Genomic DNA, 22,341 nt, shown 5'->3' with positions numbered 1-22,341 from the left:
GTGTTAAGGACATAGCAGTGCATAGCTACATTTCAGCAATGTTCAACAGAATTACTTGGGAAGTTCATTAAAATTCAGAGTCCCTGGCCGCCTACCTAGAGGTTCTGATTTGATAAGCATGGGCTAGGGCCTTGGAACCCTATTTTAGCCAACTGCCTTCATGGGTTGCTGATGAGAAGGCCTGTGGACCATGTTGAGTGAGAACAGCTGTAGATAATGGGCTGGGATCGCTGATTCAGATGAGACGCGATTGATGAGGCTTCCAGAGAGCTGGCTGAGTCCTTGGCTGTCTGTGTACTTTCGCTGGATGGAGCCGGGGGGTCACTGCCCTTCGCCACTGCCTTCAGTGGCACACAGGCCGCTGCGGAAGTCCTCCCATCCCGTGGTGGCGATTGGCCCTTCACCCACCGGGAAAAGCGCCCATTGTGGGTTGGCAAGTTCATCCAGAGGACGTTGCTATATGAGTGTCGAGGCTTGTTTGGTGAAGCACAGCCCCATGTATTTAAAAAGCGCGCAGGGCCTGCTCTCGTTCCTAGCTTCTTGCTGATTTGACCTGTCGTCTCTGTTGAACAGTGATTCTTAACAGGCCCACCCCAGGATCGATGCTCACACCTGAGGGGAGGGAGCCTTTGGAGTCACAGCCGTCATTTTCAAAGGTTTTGCCTTCTAGAGCAGTTAGCAGTGGTTTTTATCTGCTCTGAAAGCAACTTAGAATTGAGAAATCCTGTTCCTTTATAAAGGAAGCATTCTTCATAGCTCTTCTGTCATTGATTCCAGGATGCACATTTCAACCTCTCTAAAACTGGAATGCGTCTTACAGTTGGGCATCTTCAAATTAAACTAGGTAGTCTTAGGGCTTTTTCTTTCTTCACAGGACACAAAATAATAATCAGTGGACTCTGTGATGACCTTTGAGGGGTGGGATGGAAGGGCGGGAGGGAGGCTCCAGAGGAGGGGATGTACTGCTCTCTCTCTATATTTTATATATATAAAATAGCTGATTCATGTTGTACAGCAGAAACTAATGTAGCACTGTAAAGCAGTTATATTCCAATTTTAAAAGATTAGAAAAAGAATTTAAAAAATAAAGGATAGATTTTCGATTTTCTGAACTAGGCTAACTTTGGAGACATCGCAGCCAGGCCACCGACTCAGGTTTGCACCTCAGGCCAGCCTGCCCCAGCTGGGCGCGTGTCCGCTTCTGTTGGCACGGCAGGCGCGAAGGCTCTTCCAGTGTCTTTTCAAGGAACTTCTTCCTTCTCTCTGTTGAGGGTTATGTGGGGCCACTTATCGAAGAAGCAGACCTGCAGGGCGGTGAACGCGCTGCCCAGCGTCCAGGGCACGCAGAGTGCGGCTGCTCCCCATGTGTCAGCACGCGCTGTGTGTCTGCCACCCAGATCCTAATGCAGAAGGCGTGTGGTCCCGCAGCAGGCTCTCCTGTCTGACTCTTCATTCACCACCTCCCCCCACCCCAGACGAACCCCTCCTCTGCTCTCTGTCACCACCAATTCATTCTGTCTGTTCTTAGCCTGTTCTGGACATTTCCTATCAATGGACCTCTACAGTATGTGGTATTCTGTGGCTGGCGTCTTTCCCCTTGAGCATAACATGTCTAAGTATCAGTACTTCACTCTTTTTAAGGGCTGCATAATATTCCATTTTGTGGGTATGTCGCACTTTGTTTATCCACTCACGACTGGGCAGACCTCAGGTTGTTTCCGCTTCTTCCCTCTTGTGAGCGATGGTGCTGTGAACAGCCCTGCGCCGTGTCTGTGTGGACACGTGTGCCGTTCTCCGGGGTGAGCACCTGCGAGGAGACTTGCTCGATCCCACGCAGGCTCAGGGTCGGGCCTTTTGAGGAACTGCCGGACTGTTTGCCAGAGTGGCTGCACTTCGCTGCCTTTTTAAAATGAACTTCTTTTCTGTTTTATTTTCTCCTTTGGGTTTTAAACTGTTACTTTAAGGTGAATGCTTATCTTTTCATTTTCAGCTTAATTCTTTTTTTTTTTTTTTAGTTCTACCACATTATTGCTCCCAGCCCATCTCCGTCCACCCTCTGCATGCATGCTCAGTCATGTAACCCCGTGGACTGCAGCCCGCCAGGCTCCTCTGGCCATGGACTTTTCCAGGCAAGAATACTGGAGTGGGTTGCCATTTCCTTCTCCTCATTTTCAGCTTAATTCTTAAAGAAGCATTTTCGGTTGTGAGTTTCTAAGGACTGGTTTAGCTGGAGCGCACAAGTATTGATACATAGCTTTTTTATCATCATTCTCTTCTTAGAATTTTCTCATTGTGAGAAAATGCTATCTTATGGTATCTTCTTTGAGCAAGGAATTATTTAGAATTATGTTCCTCAACTCCCCGTCTGTTTAATGGGTTTTTCTAGTCCCTGTTTTTTTACTGATTTCTAACACAATTGCTCTGTGCTTGGGGAATGTGGTCTCTACGGCAGCATTGTTGCGGTGAGTTCCACCTGAAATGTGTGAAGCCGGCCGAGTGTCTGGAGCAAGAAGAGAAAATGTCATAGGGAATCGGGTGCTGCTCACTGCCCTGGAATGGCTAGAGGACTGGGCTCTGGCCAGGTTTCCAGAGTTGAGTCACTAATTGAGGTCCACCGGGGGTGGGCCCGTAAGCCTGGATCCGGAAGCTCTGCTGCAGCCCCACCTCGATTCCTAGCAGCCCCTGGAGGAGGAGCACGAGGGGCTATAGACGGAGACGCTCTGCTTCCGCGTCCTCACTGGCCGGCCGGGAAGCCTTTAACGCAGGAGGACCCCTGCCTCTCTTTGCTCTGTGGACTCCTGGGTGGTGCATCCCGCGCAGCGAGCCTGGTTCATCCTTGGCAGTCTAAACGTGAGGGTGTCCAGGGGTGTAATTTTGACCTTTCAGTGGAGCGGAGCCAGCTCATTGTTTCCACTCCTCTGGTCCTGTGAGAGTTCGGGGGAGTTTTGTTGACGGACAGCGTACAGTCAATTTGCACAAACGTCCCCCGGCAAGACTGCATACCGCCCAGCTGCGCGGTGCCGGGGTCTGATTGAACCTGTCTCCAGTCATTGTAAGATGCATCATCATTTTATGTTCCATTAAGGAGAAAACTGTCAAACCAGACTTAATGATTTCTTCTCCCTTAGGTTTTTTTAAATTTATACTAATTGAAAGAGTTCTTTGAACTTGAAGCATTGATTTTTTTAATAGCCTTTACTAATTATTTACTAATAATTATTTTATTAGTAGTAGCTTAGGTTATTTACTAATAACCTTTACTATCATGCATACATAGAGTAAAATAGAACCAAAATAAGTTGAATGAGGTGGTCCTAAAACATATTCAAAATGAGAGCCGCACTCCACGCAGAGCAGGTGTTTGCGGGCACACACAGCTCACGCAGCGGCGTTGTCCTCTGCTGATCAAGGCACAGCTGACATGGCCCTTTTAAGTGGCTCCTCCCGTTCTGTCTCGGGAGTTCTCCAGTTCTGCAGGTTATCATGCTGAGCCTTGGTGGATCTCACCGGAGGGTACCCGTGAGCGGTCTGAAGCAGTAACCAGCTCCTGTTTCTGCCTCAGATGGCTCCTCCATCGTGTTCTTCGCAGACCCATTGAGGACTGGCACGTCAGCAGTGCCCCTGGCGGTGGGAAGCTCACTCCCAGACGTGAAGGCAGTGACCTGTATGTGTCACATTGGATTTCAGAGATGCGAAGATGTGCCTCTTAAAACTGACGAAGCGGAGGATGCCTATTAGTTCAGCTTGTTAATTAGTCAAATCTATAGCTCTTTCGTTCACCTTGAGGAAGAGTCCATTTTTACAAGTGCACCTGTCAGTTTCTGCTGTCTGTGTTTTGAACCTGTCGTGTTAGATGAGTAGATTTCAGACTTGTTAATTTGGGGATTAATGGAACAATGTCAGTATCCAGTGACTTGATCTTTGGTCCCTTTTGCCTGCGTTCACGCCACAGGACCAACTTTCCCTTGGTCTGTCACTCCCTACCCTTCTGCCTTCAATTGTTAGGTATTCTTACATTTTATTTATTTATTTTTTTTTGTATTCTTACATTTTAAATAAGCCTCTTGTATCTAAATGGTAGAGATGAACTTATTTGCAAAGATGAGGCAGAGTCACAGATGTAGAAAGCAAACTTGCGGTCACCAAGGTGGGGAAGGTGGAGGTGGGTGAGTTTCGAGGTTGGGATCGACGTGTGTGCACCTCGATATATAGAACGCAACTCATGAGAACCTGCTGAGTGGCACAGGGAACTCTGGGCTCTGCGGTGACCTAAATGGGAAGGGGATCTGAAAAAGAGGGGATACGTGTATACGTGTAGGCGATTCACTCTGCCGCACAGCAGAGACTAGGACAGCATTGTAAAGCAGCTATACTCCAACAGAAATTAATCTAAAAAGAAGAAAAACCCAGGCCTGTTTATATCTAATTATACTCAACAGGCTACAGAGCATGGAGGTGTTCTGTTTTGTAAAAAAGAAAAATGAGTCCACGATCAAGTCAGTTAAGAATCTTCTCAGGAAACAAAACAAAACAAAAAGAACCTTCTCAGGGACGTCCCTGGTGGTCCAGTGGTTAAGAATCCGCCTGCCAATGCAGGAGACGCAGGTTCCATCCCTGGTCCGGGAAGATCCCACATGCTGCAGGCCAAGTAAGCCTGCGCCGTAACTGCTGGGCCCACACTCAAGAGCCTGCAAGTCCCAACAAGAGAGGCCACCGCAATGAGAAGCCGCTAACTGCAACTGGAGAAAGTCCCCACACAGCAACGAAGACCCAGCGCAGACAAATAATAATAAATAATAAATACACTTTAAAAACGTATAAAATAAAGAACGCTCTTAGTTTAATACAGTTGGTTTTGCTGATGCTTCTCTGGTTACAGATTTCATGGCTTCTCTAACATGTTAACATGTACCGTAATGTCCTAAGAGGGGTGATGTACAGTATGACATTTGATTATGGAGCAAATCCATGTTTGTGGATTGAAATTTCGAAAATTTTACTCTCACGTTCATAGCAGCATTGTTGACAACAGCCAAAATGTAGAAACAGCCCAAGCATCTATCAGTCGATGAATGGAGAAGCAGAACGGTGGCTTCCGCTGGCCTGGCCCCTGATGTGGCTGACGTTCCGCTGGCCCCGCTAGCCACGCAGACTCTGCTCCGTCATCTCACAAGGGACAACCAGTCCTTAGGGTGACCAGACCCGGAGGGCCGGCTGCCGACGGCCACAGTGTCCCCTGATGCAGCCACACCGCCAGAGCAGCTGGCCACTCCTGCTTTAACTGCCTGTCTCCAGTTTTCATAGTGTTCCAGGGAGGTGTGATTTGCTTGGGTTAAACCACACTCCCGTACAGAGTCTCAGAGTTCTCTTCTAGCGAATTAACGGGACCAGAGGCCAAACCCTCGCTTGGCCAGCATTCTTAGTGCCTGCAGCATTGACCAAAACTCTGAAAAATACCGTATCATAACAAAAAAGTTGGTATTAATTAGTAGTCAAGGTAAAATGAAGGTTTAGGTGACATCAGTTTCCATTAGGGCTAGGTACCAAAAGTACGCAGTTGTGAGGCATCTGCACACGCTTGTTTGATTTCTGTTTTATCACCTATTATCAAATTTGTTAAATTTATTAAATTATCAGTTTGATGTTGAGTGGCTAAAACAGTGAGGGTTTCTGGCTGTAGCTCACATCTTTGGAGCATGATCATCTCCTAGGAGAGCTGCTGATTAACCTTATAGAGGGTTGTGTGTGTGTGTGTGTAAGATTTGCTAGGCAGTCATTAGATAACTATAGCAATAAACCAAATTGTAGCTTCTTGGTGGATTGGAATCTGTTAGCTAAATAGGTTATTAATATAATTTGAAAATTAGAACATACTTTGTGATACCATCTGCTTATGCTTTGATCAGCATGTATGATAATCTCTCTTTTCCAGTGATTCTGATTTGCAAAAATTTTCCAAATCTTGACATCACTGAAATGGATGTTATATTTAATGGGATCTGAGGTTTTATTGAACATCATAAAGTGGTGGTTTAATCACTAAGTCGTGTCTGATGCTTGCGACCCCATGGACTGTAGCCCACCAGGCTCCTCTGTCCATGGGATTTCCCAGGCAAGGATACTGGAGTGGTTGCCATTCCCTTCTCCAGGGGATCTCCCCCACCCAGGGGTTGAACCTGTGTTGTCTCCTGCATTGCAGGCAGATTCTTTACTGACTGAGCCACTCTTACTAATAAGCTATTTTTGCATGCTTTATGTTAGTGGTTTATTTTAGTTTTTAATCGGTAGATCTTCTTGGATATTAGATACCTTTAATTTATCAGACTCTGCTATCAAATAATATCATGCCACTTCATTCACATCCAGGGTAGGCAGCTCCTAACAGTGTAGTTGCATTTCTCCCCTTTTAGCCTTTGTGCTCGTGTGTTATCAGCCTGGCACACTTTTTTGTTATTTTTGCCTTAAACGGTAGCTGTAAATGTTCTTAAGAGATTCATATCATGTGGGGGAAAGGTTTACTCCCATAGTTAGCATTTACAGTATTTTCCACTCTTCCATGTAGATGCAGCTTTTCTTCTGGTATCTGTCCAGCCCCCACCCCACCCCCATCCCATCGGAAGGACTTTAAACCATTTCTTAGTGGCTCAGCAGTAAAGAATCACCTGCAGTGCAAGAGATGCAGGTTCGATCCCTGTTGGGAGGGTCCCTGGAGGAGGAAGTGGCAGCCCGCTCCAGCATCCTTGCCTGGGAAACCCCGTGGGGAGAGGAGCCTGGCGGGCTACAGTCCATGAAGCCGCGAAGAGTTGGACACGACTGAGCAACTGAACCACCACCGCATAGCGCAGGTCAACTGGTGATAAGTTGCTTCAAGATTTTAATGTCTGAGGATGGCTTTGCTTCACCTTTGTGTTGAAAACTACTTGGCAGGGTGGAGAGCTGTGTCGGTTGTTGCTGTTGTTTCCGACAGGAGGGTAAGTCTATCCCTGTTACTCCGTCTGGGCTGAAAGCAGAAGTTCTCACTTCAGTCCTTTAATTAAATCACACATCCCGAACCCCAAACACAGCCCTCCCACCCATGGGCCTCCATTTGTGGGAAGGCAGTGACTTCTCAAGAAAGGTGGGGGGCCTGGCCTGAATTACACAAATTGCCCCTGATGCTTAATCTGAAACCTCACTGGCAGCACCTCTGTACTAAAATGGGGAATTTCTTGCCACCTTTCCACATTGCTTTTCCCCCGTGAAAACGTTTGTTTGTAATAACCACACCTGCTGGTCATGGCTAATGGAACAGGCCTGAAGGGACATGAAGAATAAGCCCGTGTCTCTGCCTCCCCCATCACTGTGTTGAGACTTGAGCAAGACCCTTATTGCTGGAAAATCAGGAAGACTGTGATCATGATTGGAGCGTTCAGCTGAAGTGAATTGCACAGAATTGTTACCAGCAAGTTCCAGTTAACTTGCTTTTTTAAAAAAAGAGCTTTTATTGAGGTTGGAACGAAATGTCTCATTGCATGCCCTGTTGTATGTGTTCAGAGAGCATGTGGCTGTGTGTAACCGTATCCATGTATAACTTTTTCAGTAAAGAAAAAAAACAAACTAGGTTCTTAGGAGAAAAAATAGATCAGCTGTAGACTTTCATCTTACCTAACAAAGTCAAAGTGACAAAATATGGATGGTAAGCAAGCCAAACCCAATTTTTGCCTTTACTGCGAGAAGGCTGCTGAGTTGTGGGAGAGGTGGTGATAATTAAGAACACCTTCTCTGTACGTGGCTTACCTCCCCGTTTTTTTCCCATTGCGCTTGCGTGTGAGGTCACCTGTGCATGAGCAGAGTCTGTGGTCGCCAAGTTCTTTTGAACGCTGAGAGATACTGATAGACTGTCCCTGATTACCAGCAGAATGTTGGTATTCACCGTGCATTTCGGGTGGTGATGGAAATAACAGGACAGTGAGATGTTTCAGTGACGGCTTGAAGAGACTGGCCCCGAGTATTTCATTACCTGCTTCTATTCTATTTACTAATTCTTTCAAGTGTGCCAGGGAACATCCCATTATTTCTCATTAATACTTCAGCCAAACACCCTGAAAAGGTGCCATTTGTACTCGAAACCTTTTTTTTTTTAACTTATGAAAAATTCTAAACCCTTATAGTATAAAATAGATAATGCATACCCATATATTAAACCAGTAGATTTACCAGTTGTTACCATTTTGCCTAATTAGTTTTTGGCTAAACCATTTCTAAGTACGGATGTAATAACATCACAGCTCGCCGTTCAACAGTGTGAATAAGGACTTTTTTTTAACAGTCACAATGTCATTATTCCACCTTACAGAATCTGTCTTTGTTTTAGAGGTGCAAATTCTGGTCAGAGTAACTGTAAAGTAAATGGTCAGTACTTTAACTCGTTAGGGCCTTAATGGTCTAGGACACGATGGGCGTTACTGAGAGAAGGTCAAGGAAATCCACTGACGATCATGGCTAGAAGCTTCCGGATCTTGAGTTGAATCACCCCTGTGTTTAGATTCTCTTAGGATGTACCTTCATTCTGTAATCAGCCAACCCTACTCATCATCAGGGCTGGAGGGGAGAAGCTGGAGGTGGGTTTTCTTAAACCAAAAAGTCTATTGATGATTGAACTAGAGCGCCACCCTTTCAGACTCTTGTTCTCATCTATCTACACAGAACTCAGCAGCACAACAGGTTTTTTATTCCTTATGAGGTTTCTTTTGGGAGCCCTGTCTGTTCTCTGTAGGTATATTTAATTTTTCATAACAGGATAGTGTCAACCAACTGGTTGTTTACTTTCAAATTTCCTTCTTAATTACATTAAGATGCTTGCTGCTAAGAGTAATTCCTTGGAAAGTTCAAGGATTGGCACATCTTTCCTGTCTTGGTTTTGGAAGCAGCATTTTCTGCTCGTTCTCATTTTTTCTCTTGATCTGGGTACCCCCCCGCCATGCATAAATAAGAAGCTGCTGGAAGCCGCTAGCAGCAGCTTTAGGATGACCCCGACACTTTGGACACCAGGATGGAAAGACCATGCCCATGGTGATACTCTTGAGCTGCTGGGCCCATGTGTAACATACTCTGGGACCTGTGGATCTTTGGGTTTATCCTGCTTGGAGCTTGAGCACCTGGGATATGTATATTCATGTCTTTTATCAAATACAGAACATTTTAGCCATTACTTTTTCAAATATTCTTTCTCTATCAGGGAAGATCATTAGATGTCTCTTGGCCTGTTTCCCTAATTATAAAATTAGGATAATAATGGCTGCTCTCAAAGTTATTTGGTGGCGGGGGGAGGGTGTAGGGTGTGTGAAACAATTTCCTACTCTGAATTTATAAATACATTCATTCTTTATAAGAAATTATGTGAATTTAAGCCTTTATTCTACTTGGAACGGATTAAAAGTGTGACGATCATCAGGGTTCAGTTTCGTTCTCTCACACGGAGGTAACTGACACGGCACACGTCATACGTCGGAGTCCAGCCTGTCTCTCGGGACTGCAGTGTCAGCTCTGTGCTGAATCACGTTGCTCTAAGTCCATGTGTATCTTTCTGGCTTCTGTCTTCAAGTTCATTGGTCCGGCTGTCTACCCCTGTGCCATGATCACATTATCTTAATTTGTTTGTCGAAGCTCTCTGTGTTCTCTTGCTGTTTGCTTAGATTCTTAATATTTTGTTTGTTTTAAACAAATTAATGAAATAGAAATTAAACACACAGTAGAGGATTATTAAAATCAAAGACTGTTTCTCTGAAAAGCTTTATGAAATAAGTCAATTATAGCATAAAATAAAGAGAATATAGACATAAGAATGGAAAGAGCTGCAGGGGTTAATCATTAATACCAGGATATTATGAAGAACTCTGTCAATTAAAATTAAACAAATAATCCGTGCAGCAGCCAGCCTTCACTCACTGTGTTGATGCTTCCTAATATCCTTCTTCCCTGTAGCTCAGATGGTAAAGAATCTGCCTGCAGTGCTGGGGACCTGGGTTCAATCCCTGGGTGGGGAACATCCTCTGGAGAAGGGAATGGCAATCCGCTCCAGTATCCTTGCGTGGAGAATCCCATGGACAGAGAAGCCTAGCAGGTTACAGTCTGTGAGATTGCAGAGTTGGACATGACTGAGCTACGAGCGCGCGCGCACACACACACACACGCACACACACACGCGCGCACACACACACACACTATCCTTCTGGAATGTCTCATAACTGTACTGCAATTTGTTTTCTTATTAGTGGTGACGCAGGTTGTTTTTCTATCAAAACAGTGCTGCTACAGTGTGCTACATGTGGTCTGTAAGTGAAGGTTCCTTGGTTCCTTTGGATAAATACCTGGGCACAGAATTGCTAGCTTGCACGTATGCCCATCTCCAGCCTCAGTGGACATCTACACATTGTTCTCCAGAGTTGTCTAATTGCTTAATTTGGTTTTTTAAAATTTCAGTGCCTGAAGACCTCTCACTAGAAGAAAGAGAAGAACTTTTAGACATCCGTCGAAGAAAAAAGGAACTTATTGATGACATCGAGGTAAAAAAAAATGTCTTTTCGTTTTTGCTCTTAGGTAAAATTGTAAATCGGGTAGCTTCATGAAAATGTGAAAAAGTGGGTATTTAGTGTGTGCATATTCGAACCACATGGGGAGGCAGGGAGTAGGACTTACCTTGGCTGGTGGAAGAGAACTGGTGCTCGCCGGGGTGGAGGAGAAGGCAGGACTGGAGTCTAGAGCGAGTGACGCCTGACTCCAGCGTCACAGAGGGCGTCACATGTACTGCCCTTGGAAATTGTAGGACGAGCCCCTGTCTCGTTGACCAGCGTCCCCAGCACCCAGGACACTGCCTAGCAGGTTATTGGCACTCAGGGATCTTTTGAATAAAGGGCTAAACCTATATCGAGTTCTGGCCACGCACCCAGCACCTGCCAGCTGGTGGGAGTAGGACAGATAAACACAGACGGGCGTTGAGCTTCCACCCTGGTGAGCTCAGAGGACGGGAGGGCTCCCACGGGAGGTGCAGGGGGGTCAGCCACAGTCTCCGGGTCGGTGCGCCTGTGACATTTGTAGGAATGAGTCAGAGGAGCGGCTTCCTGGGGAAGCCGATCGGACGTGCGGCTGCTCTTTGAGCAGCCTCCTAACCACTGGCGAGCCCAAGTCCACTCCGCCTCCCCGGCCACTGGCCGTGGGACCGAGCCGTGTCCAGACAGCAGCTCCTTTGTAGGCGCTCACAGTGTGAGTCTGGAGTGTCCTGGCGCCTAAGATCATAGGGTCTCGATAAAAATTTCCTTGTAGTTGAGAAGACAGTTTGTAAAACTTTTTCTTCTGTGGTTACCTGTCATTCTTGGGAAAGTCAGGTAACCCAGAATGTGTGCTTTGGTTGAAAGTATGTTTTAAGGCTCGCATTCCGATGTGGACATTCATGATCACAGTGCCCACGGATTCTCGTGTGGTTCTCACGACCTCACTTCTGCGCTGAGGCCGCCAAGACCCAGGAGCTCAGAGTTGTCTCAGTGGGGAGGACCCGTCCCTCCGTGAGGCCTGGGCTTGCCTGAGGCCACAGGCAAGAACCTCCTGCCTCCTGGGCTCTGTCCATGGTGCCTCGTCTCACCCAGGGTGACAGAAATCATCCAGAGGCGGTGGTTGGGGGCCTGGGACTGACCTGTGTTTGTCTGGCCCAGGCCATCCTGAGAACCTGGGTGCCAGCCATGGCAGATGGGCGTGTGGCTGGGTCTGTTGCTTCCTTTTGCTGTGTCTCTTTTTACCCCTGTGGTTTTACACACACGCCCTCTAGACTCTGCCTGCTGGGCCCCTCTGCTCTCGTTCTGACGGAAGGTGGGCAGGCGGTCATTTTGTTTGCTCCTGAGCTGGGGTGGCGCTGACTGGGAGGCTGTCTGTGTCGAGAAGCAGTCTTGGTTTCTCCACACTTGTGTTGTCCGGACGCACCCGAGGGCGGCTCGAACCTGGGGTCCTGAAAGGTCTCCGGGAGGCAGAGGCCCCTCTGTCAGCCCCACAGCGCGCGCTGTCTGTCTCGACAGAGGCTGAAGTATGAAATCGCAGAAGTGATGACGGAGATCGACAACCTCACGTCGGTGGAGGAGAGGTGAGCGGCCGTGGCTGCCCCTCCAGCCCGCTGTCCGGCCGAGCTCGGGCCGCGTGGTGACGGCAGTGGGGAGGGGGGCGCCTGTGGGGGGCTGGCCCTTCTCCGGCACCCCTCACTGTCCGGCCTTGGCGCTGAGGACGCGGCACACGCCCCTCAGGAGCACCCTGCCCCGACGTGCCCGCTCTCTAACCGGGAGCTCTGCTGCTGCTCGGCAGTCCATCACCGGGAAAGGAAAGAGCCTCGTGGCCGCCCTGAGCTGCACCCACCCGGGAGACTGGGGGACCCTCGGGCAGGGGCGCTGGGGGGCTGTGCCCGTTCCGTCCCGAGCTGTCCTGTCAGGAGGGGACCCGGACTCCCCGTGCTCTGTGCGGACGTCCAGTAATAGCTTCTTCATTGTTCCACACGCGCAGCAAAACGACTCAGAGGAACAAGCAGATCGCCATGGGAAGGAAGAAGTTCAACATGGATCCCAAAAAGGTAAGCGGTCAGGCACGAGCCCGGGTGCAGGTTATTTACAGACAGCCACGCCGTGAGTCCCGGCGCGAGGGCTCCCGTAGGGAGTTTTCTTCAGATACAGCACGTCCGTAGGCGCAGGAGCGGCTCATTTAGCGGGGTGCTCAGGCCGCCGTGAGAGTTTGCCCGCTGCTTCCTGATTCTCTGCTGACAAGCTGTGAGTCAACTCCAGATCGTCAGGGGAACAGTTTTGTGAACTTGGTGATGACCTGATATTTGGGATTTGTAACAAGAGGTTTTTTTTTTTTCCTTCTCTTTGGAAGTTGAGTTTACAGAGTAGATGTGACAAGCACTGGAGGGAGATGATCTAACAGGTGGAAGTTTTAAAAACCAAGCCTTAAGTTTAGGTGCAGCTCAGGGGAGGCCGTCCAGTTCGTGGAGAGAGTCAGGTTTTCTCTTAGAACAGACAGCTGAGGGTGGTGTCCCTGCTTGGCCTGAGATGCTTGCTGTCAGGGCCTAGGAATCCGATGCACTCTGCATCACGCCTGCAATAAGGAGGACTAAGGTTTACTGAGAAGTAACTGTCAGGAGCTGTGTGGAGGAAGCACTTAGTCCCTCCAGCGCCCTTCTGGTTCCAGAGAACTACTGGAACATTTCAGAACTGGAGGAAGATCAGCTCCTCAGACTGAAAGGGCTCACCAAATGCCAAGTGGGATATACGGTTTTAAAAGACCTGCACACGTCGCTGTATCAAGTGAAATATCAGGAAACTTGTGTATAAAGAGAAGCTCACGAAATTTCCAGGGAGAGACCAGCCTCTCTAAGAAGAAATGAAGATCACGGCCACCTTGTCCTCAGCGTCACTGAATCAAGGATGAAATAACGTTTTCCACAGTCTCTGGAAAAGTGATTTACATTCACCACTAAGACCTTCTCTGGTCTTCAGAAACGGAGTCATTGGGATAGTACATGTCTAAGCCAGAACCCATGGGCGAGATGCTGGATTAAAAAGGCCTTTTCCCAGGTGGTCCAGTGGTTAAGACTCCATGCTTTCACTGTGGGTGGGGGGTGGTGGTGGCGGGGCGCGAGGGTTCAATCTCTGTCAGGGAACTAAGATCATACCCAGCAGCACAGCCAAAAAAAAAATAGCAAAGAAACCAGCGCTCACAGTAAAGTCTCGCAGCCACGGCCTCACCACGGGCCCCCGGCCACGAACACCCCCAGCAGGGAGGCCGCCGCTGCGGGGGGCTGCCTTGGGGGGCTGGGACGGGTGGCCGCTGGGCACCACCCTCGCTGGTATCACAGCCATGGTGGTCACAGGGACCTGCGCCCCAGGGAGCTCCCGCCGGTCTGTGTCCGGGACCTCGGGGGGCCCTCTCCCCAGCTCCCTGCAGTGTGGGGGGCACAGAGTCTACAGTCTCGCCCACAGCCCGTCGAGTCCTCACGACGAGGAACCAGTGAGGCCGTGAGGGGCGGCCCTGCCTCTGACCCCGTGGCATGGATTTGAGGTCAGACAGCCTCTGCCCAGCCTCCCCTGCCTCCCTCCGTCCCTCACCCGGGCACCGCCCTCGTCTCCAGCGTTGTTTTCCAGGAATCTGGGTGAGGACAGGGCTCACCTCTCATCAGAACACTCTGTCCCGGTGTGTGTCTTCACACTCTGAAAATGATACCCAGGTGGCTGCACCCACTTAAGCTCCCACCAGAAATATAGGGCAGTTAATTTAAGACTGTCAGACTTACTGGGTTTCTAAAGTAAACTTTTTTTTTTCTTTTGAAGAATAACATGGTGCACAGATTTTAAATGTACAGCTTGAAGAATTTTAACAAATGCCAAATACATGTGTAACTACAACCCAGACCAAGACGCAGGGCACCTGAGTGTTGGCTTTTTAAAAGTTTACATAGGTGGAATTACAGTATACTGAGTCTTCTTACCCCGTGTCACGTCTGTGGGTTTTATCCGTGCCCGTGTTTACTCCATCGGGTTCTGTGGTCTTCCATCATGTGAATGTGCTAGAATGTACTTGATGGTTCTCTGATTGACTGCTGGGTTGTTGCCAGTTTTTAAAAATTCCAAATAAGGCTGTTGGGGACGTTCATGGGTTTAAAAAATTAATAGACTTTTCAGATGGATTGTGCGAGGGAGCCCTGGCCTTGGGCCTTTAGACTTTTAGCTGGAAGGCCATCTCTGCATTTGTAGAAACAACCTCTGGGGCAAATAGACAGCAGAATTCCCTCTTCCTTTAAAAGCTTTCTGATGTGTGTTTTGAAAGCAGCTCAGAAGCTGTGTTGGAGGTAGACTTTTGCTCTCGCTGGGCTTCCCGCGAGCCGGAGCACTGCTAGCTTGGGCCCAGCAGGCACTCGTAGAGACTGTGGGCCGGTCCCCGTGGGTGTGCATTTGACTGCCTGAGCTCAGTGGCGTGGTGACCGATTGTGTGTTCAGCCACAGGTGGCAGGACGTCCATGAAGACGGCTCACACCACAGGCTGTCTTCTCACGGCAGAGGTGGCCTCAGGCATCGAGTGGCGCCCAGGTGGCAGCCCCGGGTTCTGTGCTCTTCCTGCCATTTGCCTACGTGCCGGCTGCCACGGCTCCTGCCATCACGTCTGCACTCACGGCAGGAAGCAGGAGGAAGGAGCCGCGCTGCTCAGGAGTCCCCTTTTATCAGAAAACGAGCAGCTCTCCCGGGTCCCTCTCACAGACTTCATCCGTCTCTTTGACCTGATCTGTTCACGAGGTCATTTCAAGTTGGAGGGGAGGATAGGGAGGGGTGCTTGGGACCGGCGTTGGGTTGGCCAGCCGCGTAAGACGAGCTCCTCTCACACGCAGCACAGGCCCTTTTCCTGAGCTGGGGAGGTTCTGTGTCGTGGCTCCTTCTGCCTTAATAATGTCTGGTGACACTTGGGAGGGCTTGCTCCTCAGCCTGTGTGTCCTTAGCCCAGCCGCTCGCCAGGAGGCCTGGAAGCACTTTGCTGTGACGGCCGAGATGACTTCGGCGATGGGAGCACCCCCCCCGTGCTCTCATGTCAGTTCGGCTGTGTCTGAACCAGTGGTCTCTGGACCTTCCTCAGCGCTGCTTCCTTCACGCTCCTCTCCAGGGAATCCAGTTTCTAATAGAGAACGACCTGCTGCAGAGCTCCCCAGAGGATGTGGCCCAGTTCCTGTATAAAGGGGAAGGCCTGAATAAGACCGTCATCGGGGACTACCTGGGTGAGAGGTGAGTTCAAGGGCAGAGGGCCACCCGCCTGCCCAGGGCAACCCTTGCATCAGGGTCTGTCACGTGGGCCCCCGGGGGTGCCTGTGCTCCCCGTGTCCTTGTGGCGAGGGGGCAGTCCTGGGGCCAGGTGGGGTCTGCTCCTCTGGGGCACTCTGCTCACCCCGGGGACTGGGGCAGAACCGAGGAGGCTGCTGCTCAACCCAGAAAGCATCGTGACCTTCTTGGGATGTTTGGCACAGAAGCCTCGGCTCTCTCAGCGGTTGTCTTGCCCCCATTAGCTGGGGGTATGAGGAAGACTTAATGTTGCAAAAATGGCAACTGCCTACACCTTGATAAACAAATTTAACATACTCCCTAGCAAAAATCCAACCTAATTTCTTTGTAGAAGTTGACAAGCTCATCCCATAATTCATACAGAAATTCAAGGAACCCAGAATAGCCATAGCCATCTTGGAAAAGAAGAACAAAGTTGGAAAACGTACACTTCCCAATTAGAAAACAGACTAAAAGCTCCACTAACGAAGAAAGTCTGGTGTGCTGGTGTAAGAACAGACATATAGGTCATGGAACAGAGTTGAGAATCCAGAAATAGATCCTCACATAGACCATCAAAGGAGGTGCCAAGTCTGTTTGGGTGGGGGAGATAGTCCCTCAAGCACATGGTGCTGAGACTGCTGGATAATCCACACGCAGAAAAACGGCACTGGATCGCTCACCAAAGACCTAGACACAAGCACTGAAACTGTAAGAAGAAAACCTAGTGATGAATCTCTGTGACCTTCGATGAGGAAAAGGTTTCTTAGATATGACAGCAAAAGAGAGAAACAGAATCATTAAATTCCAAAACATCAGTTGCTTCGTAGGACATCATCAAGAGAGGGAGAAGACAACCCACAGGATAGGAGGAAGTATTTGTAGATCAGAAATAAATCTAATCAGGACTTGTATCCGGTATATTATAAAAAGAATTCTTACAACTCGGTCATAAAGAGTCGTCAGATGGGCAAAGGGTCTGAATAGACATTCATCCAGAGAGGATATACATGCATAGGTGTATGATGGGGACTTCCTGGCGGTCCAGCGCAGGGGACGCAGGTTCAGTCCCTCGTTGGGGAACAGAGATCCCACGTGCCATGGGGCAACTAAGCTTGTTCCTCGAGCACTGTAGCAAAGCGCCCGTGCAGCCAGAACACACAGGCGTGTGACAAGGCCACAGGCACAGTGGCCAGTAAGCACATGGGGAGATGCTCAACATCATGAGTCATCAGCGAAATGCATTCAAAACCATGGTGAGGTAGCCGTTGACATCCACTAGGAATGGCCGTCATTACAGAAGATCGTAAATGTCGGTGAGGATGTGGAGAAGTTGGAACCCTCATGTGGCTATAAGAAAACAATGGTACAGCCGCTTTGGAAAGTCATTGGCAGTTCTTCCAAACAGTGAACTTACCATGTGACCGAGTAACTCTACTGATACTCTACTAAACTCTGCTCGGTTTAGTTTGTAAGAGCTCGTTATTAATGGCAGGCATCACCTCCAAACCGTCTTCCTCTCTGAGCCCAGGACCTCGCCTTCTGGCTCGTGACCCTGGAGGAGCCGTTTCCTGGCTCTGAGCCTCAGAATCCCACCTGGGAGGCGGGAACGGGACTAGCGCCTGCTTCGTGGTGGCCCTGAGCTTGAGACTCTGCACCACGCACCTGGGTGGGCGCCTTAGCGCTCCGCACAGGGGACTCTGAACCTTGGTAGTCGGGCTCATATTTGGGGTCTTCTCCTGACTCGTACTGATTGTGACGTAAACGCCACATCCTACTGGGTCTCCTTTGTGCTCAGCCTGAAAACAAACGCACCGTGAAAAATAACTTGTCTTTTAGTCATATGACATTAAAATCTCTTGAGCACTTGCTTTAGGAAATGTCTAGTAAGACGACTGAAATGACATGCAGTGAGGCTGTAAAGTCCATTTTCTTTTCTAGGGATGAATTTAACATTAAAGTTCTTCAGGCTTTTGTGGAACTCCATGAGTTTGCTGATCTCAACCTCGTACAAGCCTTAAGGTGAGCGTTCATCCCCTGCGCAGTGAAGGGAGGCTGGGTGGGCGAGTGGCCCGGCAGTGCCGGGCGGTGACCCTCCGGGTAAGTCCGCTGCCAGAGGGAGGAACGGGGGCCGGGCCTCCCCTGCCTCCTCGTGGCCCAGGTTCTGGCCCCGCTCCCGGTCGCTCCACCTTCGCTCTCTGCCTGGTCTCTGGCAGCTGTGGGTGCCCCCCTCCCACTTCTGGGTGCAGCCTCAGTGCCACCAGGCCTGGGCCCGCGACGCCACATTCGGCTCTGCCCACTAACCGCCTGGAGGCCCAGCGTGTGCCCGGCAGGCCGCCCTGGCCCGTGCTCCCAGCCTCGGGGGCGGGTGCTGCCCTCAGCCGGTCTCCCGTGTCCTCTGCCGCAGCGCCCCCTCCTGGTGACTGCTCCCTCAGCCGTGGACCGCGGTGGCCGCTGCCTTGCTGTGGGCTCGGCCCCTGGCCTTGGCTGAAGGCCGCTCTGGCGGGTCCAGTTTTAGATTCCGTGTTTTGAAAACTGTGTCTCGGGGAGGGGCAGGCCTGGCAAGTCTGGGGTGCGGCCACGAGGACCCTGTTCTCTCCATCAGCTGCGGGGGCTCCCGCGGATGGGTGGGGAGTGCAGACAGCAGGGGCGCCTCAGTGTCCAGGGGGTCAGCGGCTTCTGCTGCCTGGACGGGGCCTCTGGTCTTGGAGATGCCCACCCCGCCCCCACCACCCCTCTCCCCGGGTTCTCGCCTCTGCAGGCAGTTCCTCTGGAGCTTCAGGCTGCCGGGCGAGGCGCAGAAGATCGACCGCATGATGGAGGCCTTCGCTGCTCGCTACTGCCTGTGCAACCCCGGCGTCTTCCAGTCCACGGGTGAGTGCGCGCGGTGGGAGCACGGTGGGTGGATGATGTGTGGGGTTGCCCAGGCTGGGCCGGCGCTGACGGCCCGCGGCGCTGACCCCCCAGACACATGCTACGTGCTGTCCTTCGCCATCATCATGCTCAACACCAGCCTCCACAATCACAACGTGCGCGACAAGCCCACCGCCGAGCGCTTTGTCACCATGAACCGTGGCATCAACGAGGGCGGGGACCTCCCCGAGGAGCTGCTGCGGGTGAGCCGCCCCGCCGTGTCCCCCTCCTCCCCGTGCGCCCTCCCCGTGTACCCCCAGGTAGCCCCCCCATGCCCCCCGTGTCCCCCTCGTCCCGTCCCCACCTCTGTGGCTCAGGAGCGTCAGGCCCTGCCCTTGCGCCCAAGTTGACGGCCTTTAGAGAGTCCCCGGGCGCGCCCCTGGGGGCTTCGCGGGGTGGCTGGTCGCGCTCGGCCTGAGCCCCCACCGCCCCCTCCCTGCGCAGAACCTGTACGAGAGCATCAAGAACGAGCCGTTCAAGATCCCCGAGGACGACGGCAACGACCTGACGCACACGTTCTTCAACCCCGACCGCGAGGGCTGGCTCCTGAAGCTGGGTGAGCAGCGGTGCCTGGGGCGGGACCCCGCCGTGGCCCCTCTGCCTGCGCCCGCCCGCGCCGCAGCCCCTGCGGTGCCCGGAGCGCCTCCCCGCGCGGCCAGAGGCGGCGGCTCCCCGAGGTCCCCGCACACCGCCCCCTAGCGGCCAGGCGCGCCCGCAGTGGGGTCTGCTCCGGCGGCAGCGCCGCCCCCCCGGGCGCCGGCCGCCTCTCTTGGTTCGGTGTGGCTGACTTTTGATGCGTGGTTTAAATGTGCCTTCTTGTTGTTTTCCTTCTGCCTGTGGCTCCCACCTTTCTGTTCTGTGACGGGCTGTCCCTGCTTGTCCTGCGTTAGGAGGTACGTACCCAGCGGCTTCTTGCTCCTTGCCAGCTGCCCTCTCCTCCTCTCTCTCTCTGTCGGTTCGTGTGAAGCTCCGACTTGCCTGCCATCCATCTGGCCCTCGTGGCTTCCGACGTGCCGGGCTCACTTCATCCTCCACGCAGGGCCAGGTGCCGCGGCCGCGTCGCCCCTCCGCGGCTGGGCGAGGAGTGAGGGACCGAGGCGCGTGGAGATGCCGAGCGGAGACCAGCTCGCCCCCCCGCGTCCTTGGGCCTGAGCGCATCGCCCGCCGCCCATCCCGCTAACCAGGCGGTGCGTGTTTGCACCACCTGTGCAGAGTCCAGGCGCGTGTGTTAGAACGCGGGTGCTCTCGTCTGACCTCGGAAGCTAAGCAGGGCCAGGTCTGGTTAGTACTTGGATGGGAGACACGTGTTAAGAACTTCTTGACTATTGACAAATAAGCAGAAGAGCATTTATATTTTCTGGGCCATCTTAGGGATCGGTAGGGAGCTTTCATTCTGGTGGGGGTTGAGATTCCTCCTTCTGGTGACATTAGAGCCTGTGAGATGAGGCAGATGACGCAGGCACTCTGCAGACAGTGTGTTGGACACTGGGGCCTACAGGAATGCTGGTGGTTTGAGTCTTTAACCGAGAGAGGATGAACATGGCTCTGGTGACAGTGTGGCCGGTGTAAGGGTGTGTAGCACGGGGCGGCTGTCCTAATTTGGGATCCAGCTCTGATCTTTCTCTGGCTGTGCCAGGGTTTGGAAGACTTCTGGATCTTTGCCTAAAAAGCCAGAACCGTAGCAATGGCCCTGAGTAATGCCCGAGTGACCTTCCAGATGCACCAGGCTTTGAGATCCCACCCAGCCTGGGGGCCCGGGAGGAGGGCACAAGGAAGGTGCCCAGAAGAGCAGCAGCTGCACTTGGGCCTTTCCTGTTGTGTGTTGCCAGCAGGTGCCCCCCAGGATGGTGACAGCACAGGCCCTCCTGGCAGCCAGGGTGCCCCCAGTGCCAGCTGGGTGGCTCTGAAGACAACCAGATGTCTGACACCAGGGCTTGTGTTCCAGCCTGTCATCTGGTCGTGCAGATAACCGGACTGCAGCGTTGGGGGAGAGCCCCAACATGAGGCACAGGGCCGGTTGGTGCCCAGGGGCCTGGGGTCTGCTGTCCCCCATTACCGTGCCCTCCGCTGTGTCCTCAGGCCCAAGGCTGAGGGCCACAGAGCTGGTTGATGGCACAGGTCTCACCTGCAACCCGGAGCCTCAGCCCCCGGGGCCGCTCTGCTCTGAGCTGTTAGCATCCCCCTGGGTGTCCAGCACACGGCCGACTGGTCAGCGCGCCAGATTCCTGCCTGTGGTTCTGACCCCACGAAGGGTCCCGGGGTGTCGGTCCCCTAGGGACCCAGGAGGTGGGTGCTGAGGGAGTGTTAGACTGGGCCTGGGTGCACACCTGTACTTGGTGAGGACACACATTCCTGGGTCCCTGAACGGCCTGCACAGGCAGGCAGAGAAGTCAGAACTGTGGCCACGCATGTGCTAGGTTAGGAACTGGCAGTCCCAGCGTGACCTTGCTTGGGGGTTTGTTGTCGTAAGTTAATCTTAGAGGAGACGGTGCTTAGAGGTGCCCCACCAGAGCAGAGCCTGGTGATGGTGCTTAATGATGGTCCTGTAAATACCATGTAGTCACTGTGTTTTGAGAGTGAGTCAGTTGTGTTAATACAGACAGGAGTGTGGTTGGCGCAGAGCTGGCATGGAGAAGAGGCTTGCGTGGTATGCACGAGAGCCTGTGTCTGCTAACAACCATGCAGGCAGCAGGCGTTTACAAAGAGAAAAGGGCTGCTTCTACCCATACTAGTCAGGAGCAGCCAGGCTGCTTCCTGCAGGGGTGTGTGTGTGTCTGTGTGTGTGTGTGTCCCCTTGTTCCGAAGCCCAGCCACAAATACATGCATGAGCAGGGCTGCTCCGTCTCCTGCAGCAAAACCTGCTGGAGCTCAGAGACCACGAGTATCACTGCCGCCACCCTGAAAGGGGGGCCTGGGGCTGGGCCAGGCTCAGGGGTCCACCTGACCCCACACCTCTGTCTCAATGCCCACTGCCCCCGGCCCAAGAGGCTCACCTGGTCTCGAGCTGGACCAGGGGTTGGGCTCCTCCAGACGTGCCACTGAACTTGGGTGTAGCAGGGCAGGATTCTAGGTGCAGAAGAGCTGAGAGGCCTTCCAGGAGAACAGAGAGACTTGCCCACGGTTCAGGACAACACCTCGAGGGGATGGAGGCCTTGGGGGTTGGAGGCATGAAGGGGCCTCAGGGTCTGAGGGCCCCCAAGGACAGCGGAATTGGGACAGATGCTTCTGACAGGGATGGAAAGTGAGATTTAGGGGAGCAGGGGAACCTGGGGACCCTCTTCACAGCATGACTGAGGCTGCTGCCCCACATGCCTGCCCTGCCTGCCCAGCCAGCCTGTGGCCATCATGAGGACAGATGTCTCATCAGTGACCCAAGGGTGAGGGTCCCAGTCTCCAAGGACCCCTCAGTGGCACTGACACCGCAGGCGGGGCTCCCTCCCTGCGGCTGGGTGTCCGCATGTGTCTCCTCCCCGCAGATCTCCCCAAATGTCAGCCCTTGTGCCTTGATTCCCGGACAGCCTTCATGTCCCCCCCTGTCCCCGTCTGCGCTCCTCAGGCTCCCCACAGCAGGGACCAGGTCCGTGACCCTCAGCCATGAGGGTCTCACCTGCCTGCG

The 22,341-nt window shown here is 52.0% G+C and overlaps 1 protein-coding gene across 5 annotated transcripts in view; it reads left to right on the top strand.

The window, feature by feature from the left end:
• The window catches only part of CYTH3 (cytohesin 3), a 66,727-nt gene that overhangs the window by 39,824 nt on the left and 4,562 nt on the right, over nt 1–22,341 (top strand). For all 5 annotated transcript variants that reach the window (XM_043455172.1, XM_043455171.1, XM_043455169.1 and 2 more), the window contains exons 2-9: nt 10,462–10,544; nt 12,045–12,109; nt 12,520–12,586; nt 15,661–15,779; nt 17,754–17,834; nt 18,574–18,686; nt 18,780–18,928; nt 19,170–19,281. In XM_043455172.1, the coding sequence (XP_043311107.1) occupies nt 10,462–10,544; nt 12,045–12,109; nt 12,520–12,586; nt 15,661–15,779; nt 17,754–17,834; nt 18,574–18,686; nt 18,780–18,928; nt 19,170–19,281 (789 nt within the window). The remainder of the gene's footprint in view (nt 1–10,461; nt 10,545–12,044; nt 12,110–12,519; nt 12,587–15,660; nt 15,780–17,753; nt 17,835–18,573; nt 18,687–18,779; nt 18,929–19,169; nt 19,282–22,341) is intronic.

This window comes from Cervus canadensis, chromosome 32 (genome assembly GCF_019320065.1).
Source record: "Cervus canadensis isolate Bull #8, Minnesota chromosome 32, ASM1932006v1, whole genome shotgun sequence".
Taxonomy (NCBI): domain Eukaryota; kingdom Metazoa; phylum Chordata; class Mammalia; order Artiodactyla; family Cervidae; genus Cervus; species Cervus canadensis.
This window is presented reverse-complemented; position numbering and strand designations above follow the sequence as displayed.